The sequence below is a fragment of the Onychostruthus taczanowskii genome, unplaced genomic scaffold (genome assembly GCF_017590055.1).
Source record: "Onychostruthus taczanowskii isolate IOZ18803 unplaced genomic scaffold, ASM1759005v1 scaffold117, whole genome shotgun sequence".
In the NCBI taxonomy this organism is placed as follows: Eukaryota; Metazoa; Chordata; class Aves; order Passeriformes; family Passeridae; genus Onychostruthus; species Onychostruthus taczanowskii.
In genome coordinates, this window is record NW_024498318.1 from 136,754 (window position 1) to 142,232 (window position 5,479).

General features: G+C 62.1%; 1 protein-coding gene across 1 annotated transcript; it reads right to left on the reverse strand.

The window, feature by feature from the left end:
• Positions 1–1,044: 1,044 nt before the first annotated feature.
• SPEF1 (sperm flagellar 1) lies at positions 1,045–4,951 on the reverse strand. The gene is made up of 5 exons (XM_041427610.1): positions 4,831–4,951; positions 4,634–4,745; positions 4,041–4,191; positions 2,390–2,530; positions 1,045–1,228 (listed from the first exon to the last, which is right to left on the reverse strand). The coding sequence occupies exons 1-5, from the start codon at positions 4,949–4,951 to the stop codon at positions 1,121–1,123; spliced, it is 633 nt and encodes a 210-aa protein (XP_041283544.1). The 3' UTR covers positions 1,045–1,120.
• Positions 4,952–5,479: the final 528 nt, after the last annotated feature.

The window sequence follows — 5,479 nt, forward strand, 5'->3', positions numbered from 1 at the left end:
TGTCCCCACAACCATGTCCCCGTAGTGCCACCTCCACGATAATGTCCCCATATGCCACCTCTACCCTGCTGTCCCCACAATGATGTCCCCATAGTTCCACCCCTTCCCTGCTGTCCCCACAGTGCCCCCCCAGTGTCCCCAGTGCTGTCCCCATGGTGTTCCCATTGTCCCCACAGTGTCCCCCACAGTGACCCCACCACTGTCCCCACAGTGTCCCCAGTGTCCCCTCGGTGTTCCCCCTGCTGTCCCCACAGTGTCCCAGCAGTGTCCCCAGTGCTGTCCCCTCCCTTCTACCCCCACTGCTGTCCCCACAGTGTCCCTGCTGTCCCCACTGTCCCCACAGTGTCCCCATGGTGTCCCCATGGTGTCCCCACAATGTTCCCACTCTGCTGTCCTTCCTTGATGTCCCCACTGTGTCCCCACCCTGATGTCCCTGCCCTGATGTCCCTGCTCTAATGTCCCCCACACTGTCCCCATTGCGTCCCCACACTGCCACCTCCACGCTGATGTCCACACGCTGCTGTCCCCACAACCATGTCCCCGTAGTGCCACCTCCACGATAATGTCCCCATATGCCACCCTCTACCCTCTATGTCCCCATAGTTCCATCCCCTCCCTGATGTCCCCACAGTGCCCCTCCAGTGGCCCCAGTGCTGTCCCCGTGGTGTTCCCATTGTCCCCACAGTGTCCCCACAGTGACCCCACCGCTGTCCCCACAGTGTCCCAGCAGTGTCCCCAGTGCTGTCCCCTTCCTGCTACCCCCACTGCTGTCCCCAGTGTCCCCACTGCTGTCCCCACAGTGTCCCTGCTGTCCCCACAGTGTCCCCACTGCTGTCCCCAGTGTCCCCACTGCTGTCCCCCCAGTGTCCCCACAGTGTCTCCACAGTGTCCCCGCTGTCCCCACAGTGTCCCCCCAGTGTCCCCATTGTCCCCAGTGTCCCCTCACGCCGCTCTGGCCCCGCCAGGATCCAACTCTTTAATGCCCAGCGCCGCAGCCGCGCCGGGCTTTGGGCGAACGGGGCCACCGGGCTGTCCCCGGGCTGTCCCCTGGCTGTCCCCAGGCTGTCCCCAGGCCGTCCCCGGGCTGTCCCCGCGGTGCCAGCCGTGTCGCTGTCGCCTGTCAGCGGCGCTGGCCCTGGAGCTGCTGCAGCCGCCGGCTCAGCTCGTCGATGCGGAGGTTCTTGAGGAGCAGGAGCTGCTCCAGCCGCCCCACCTTGGCCTGCAGGATCTGCCGTTCCCCAGGGATTTGGGAGCCAAATCCCAAATCCCCGAGCCCCAAAATCCCAAATCCCCAAAACCCCCAAATCCCAAACCCGTTCCAGGGGGTCTTCCCAGAGCAGGGAATGTGGGAAAACGGATTTTTTTTGGGTTTTCTCCCAGAGGAATTTTGGTTTTTTTTTTTTTTTTTCCCCACTGAGAAGAAGTGATGCATTTGGCGTTCCGATCCCTTTCCCATAAAAAATAAAATGGGAATTCCAGGTATCCCTCTGTTCCCATTCCCGGATATCCCTCAGAATCCCGGCCCTTCCCGAAATTTCCATCTGCGCCGGGATAAAGCCGGATTTCAGGGGAAATTTAAAGGACGGGGAAAAGTGGAAAGGGGGGGATCGGGAAAAATAGGGAAAAACCGGGAAAGGCGGCACAGAAAAAAGCCGGAAAAATTCGCGAAAATTCGGGAAAAGCCGGGAAGGAGGACATGGAAAATTTTAAGGAAGAAGGGACTGAGAAAAGCCAGGATAGGGGGACAGGGAAAAGATGGGAATAGGGAACACAGAAAAACCGGGAAAGGGGGACAGAGAAAATCTGGGAAGGTGGGACATGGAAAATTTTAGGGAAGAAGGGACAGGGAACAACCTGGAGAAACCGGGAAAAGCCGGGAAGGAAGGACAGGGAAAATTTTAGAGAAGGAACCGGGAAAATCTGGGAAAGGGGGAAGAGGGAAAAACCGGGAAATGGGGACAGGGAGAATTTTAGGAAAGAAGGGACAGGGAAAGCCGGGAAGGAAGGATCGGGAAAAGCCCGGAAAAGCTGGGAAGGAGGGACAAGGAAAATTTTAGGGAAGGAGGAACCGGGAAAAGCCGGAAAAGGAGGACAGGGAAAAGCCGGGAAGGAGGGACACGGAAAATTTTAGAGAAGAAGGGACAGGGAAAAACCAGGAAAAACCCGGGAAAAAGCCGGGAAAGAGGGACAGGAGAAATTTTACGTAAGGATGGACGAGAGAGGGGAACAGGGAAAATTTTATGGAAGAAGGGACAGGGAAAAGCTGAAAAAGGGGGACAGGGAAAAGCCGGGAAGAAGGGCGCGGGGACAGGACAGTGTCGCGCGTGTCACCCGGGATGTCCCCGCGCATCCAGGATCGTTCCTGCTCCGGGATTTGGGATGGGCTCACCTGGATCGTGTCCCGCGCCAGCTGCAGCGCCTGCTCGCGCTCCGCCAGCTGCTGTCGCATGTCGCCAGGGCCAGCCCCGGGCTGCGCTGGCACTGTCACCACCCTGGCGCGGGGACACGGCCGTGGGGACAGCACTGAGCCCTGCCGTGACCCCCGGAGGGGAGGTGCCCAAATCCTGTCCCCCGATCCCACGGGAATGTCCTGGTCTCCCGCGGGGACACGCAGGGGACACTCGGGGACAGCCAGAGCCACCGCAGTGACCCCCAAACCCCACGGTGAAGCCCTGACCCACAAAATAACCCAAGAGCCATAGGGGGACACCCTGACCCCCGTGGGGACACCCCAAACCTCACAGAGACCCCAAACCCCCATGGGGACACCCCAAACCCCCATGGGGACACCCTGACCCCCATGGGGACACCCCAAACCCCCATGGGGACACCCCAAACTCCACAGTGACCCCAAACCCTCACAGTGACCCCAAACCACCACAGGGACCCCCAGACCTCCATGGGGACACCCCAAAGCCCACAAAAATCCACTGACGCCCCTCAATGATGCCCAAATCACCGCAGTGACCCCAAAACACCAAAGGGTCCCCTCCAAACCCACAGTGACCCCACAAGCCCTCACAGTGACCCCCAAACCCCACAGTGACCCCTTGACCCCACAGGGGACACTCAAACCCCACAGTGACCCCCAAACCCCACCCCAACACTGCTGTCCCCTCCAAGGGACCCCAAAAAAGTCCCAGAGGGGGATTTTGGGATCCTTTATCCCCCATCCCTTACCTGTGTCCAGGTACCCGTCCTCGTCCCGTGCTGCCGGCTCTGCTGGGGGCTGAGGAAAGGCAGGGAAACCCCTGGGACACCTGGGACACACCTGGGACACCCTCTGCCACCAGCCCAGGTGACTCCAGCCTGGTCTGGGACACTGTCAGGGATCCACAGCTGCTCTGGGAATTCCAGCCCAGCCCCTGCCCACCCTCCCAGCCAGGAATTCCTTGCCAAGATCCCAGCCGTCCCCTCCAAGGGACCCCAAAAAAGTCCCAGAGGGGGATTTTGGGATCCTTTATCCCCCATCCCTTACCTGTGTCCAGGTACCCGTCCTCGTCCCGTGCTGCCGGCTCTGCTGGGGGCTGAGGAAAGGCAGGGAAACCCCTGGGACACCTGGGACACACCTGGGACACCCCCTGCCACCAGCCCAGGTGACCCCAGCCTGGTCTGGGACACTGCCAGGGATCCACAGCTGCTCTGGGAATTCCAGCCCAGCCCCTGCCCACCCTCCCAGCCAGGAATTCCTTGCCAAGATCCCAGCCCAATCTCCCCTTTGCCAGTGGGAGCCATTCCCTGTGTGCTGTCCCTGCAGGCCTTGTCCCCAGTCCCTCTGCAGCTCTCCTGGAGCCGCTTCAGGGACTCTGAGCATTCCCTGGATTTTTCCCTTTTCCAGGGGAGCATTCCCAGCTCTCCCAGCCTGGCTCCAGAGCAGAACCCAGGAATGATTTCTGTTTGGAATGACCCTAAATCTCACCCGGGGATCATTCCCCTATCCCACCTTTCCCCAAACCCCAATATCCAACCTTTCCTGGGATTCCCATTCCCGGGAATTCCCCATTTTTGGGATTTCCTCCCCATTTTGGGGATCTCCTCACCTTCCCGCCCCCTCCCTTGCTGTTCCTCTGCCTCTGGAGGATTTTGTCCCTCAGGAGCTGCAGGAGCTGCTCGGCCGTTCCCGGCCGGCTCCGCACCAGCGCCTGGATCATCTCCTCGGGGAGCCGCAGGTTCAGCTTGCTCAGCACTTTCCTGGAATTTGGGATCGATGGAACGGCCAGGGAGGGGACAGAGGGACACAGGGGACACAGGGGGACACAGAGGGACACACGGACAGAGGGACAGAGAGGGATAGAGAGGAACACAGGGGGACACATGGGGACAGAGAGGGACACAGGGGGACAGAGAGGGACAATGGGGACACAGGGGGACACACAGGGACACAGGAGACACCGAGGGACATGGAGGGACACGGAGGGACATGGAGGGACCCAGACGGATCCAGGGGGACACTAGGGGACACCAATCCCCACCCGCAGCACGTCACGGTGTCTCTGTGGCCACACGGAGCTGTCAGGATGTGACAAACAGGGTGACACTGCCCGCAGGACAGGTGGGGACAATCTGGGGACACCCCAGACGGGGGGTGGGGGGGCAGGGGGTGTCACACGGAGCTGGTGGCACCTGTCCCTACCTGTTGAGGTGGCCCCAGTTGGCGGCCTTCTGCGCCGTGGAGCTGGTGGGGACAAAGCTGTGCAGCTCCACCAGGGAGGGGAAGAAGAACTTCACCACCTCGGCCGCCAGCACTGCGGGGACAGCGGGGACACGCTGCGGGTGGCACCACGGCGACAGCCCTCCCCGGCCACCCCGCCGTGTCCCCGCAAGGCCAACCCCCGTCGCTGAAGTCGCGGGCGATGTTCCTGCGCGGCCGCGACAGTGGCACCGTGTCCAGCCAGCGGTACAGGGACACCAGGGACGTGTCCCGGCCCGGCTCCGGCCCCTTGGCCGCCATCAGGGCCCGGCCTCAGCGTCTCGGTGCCATGGCAACGGGGGCGGGGCCTGCGCGGAGCGTCTCGGTGCCATAGCAACGGGGCGGGGCATGCGCGGAGCGTCTCGGTGCCATAGCAACGGGGGCGGGGCCTGCCGGAGCGTCGCGGTGCCATAGCAACGGAGGCGGGGCCTGCGCGGAGCGTCGCGGTGCCATAGCAACGGGGGCGGGGCATGCGCGGAGCGTTGCGGCGCCATGGCAACGGGGCGGAGCTTCAAGGAGCGTCCCATTGCCATGGCAACGGGGGCGTGGCTTCGAGGAAGCGGCTCTGCTGCCGTGGCAACGAGGGCGGGGCTCAATGGGAGCGTCGCGGTTGCCACGGCAACAGGGGCGGGGTTTAATGGGAGCGTTTCTGCTGCTGCAGCAACCGGGGCGGGGATTAATGGGAGCATCCCATTGCTATGGAAAGTGGGCGGGGCTTAAGGGTAGCGTCGGTGCTGCCGTGACAACGGGGGCAGGGCCTCATGGGAGAGTCCCGTTGCTATGGCAACA

Excerpts from the sequence above, each read along its gene's own strand:
- SPEF1 (XM_041427610.1), bottom strand. The coding sequence starts at position 4,951 with ATGGCGGCCAAGGGGCCGGAGCCGGGCCGGGACACGTCCCTGGTGTCC. Across the intron at positions 2,531-4,040 it reads GCAAGGGAGGGGGCGGGAAG|GGCTCAGTGCTGTCCCCACG; the intron begins GTGAGGAGATCC and ends GGGTCACGGCAG. Across the intron at positions 1,229-2,389 it reads TGGCGCGGGACACGATCCAG|ATCCTGCAGGCCAAGGTGGG; the intron begins GTGAGCCCATCC and ends GGGGAACGGCAG.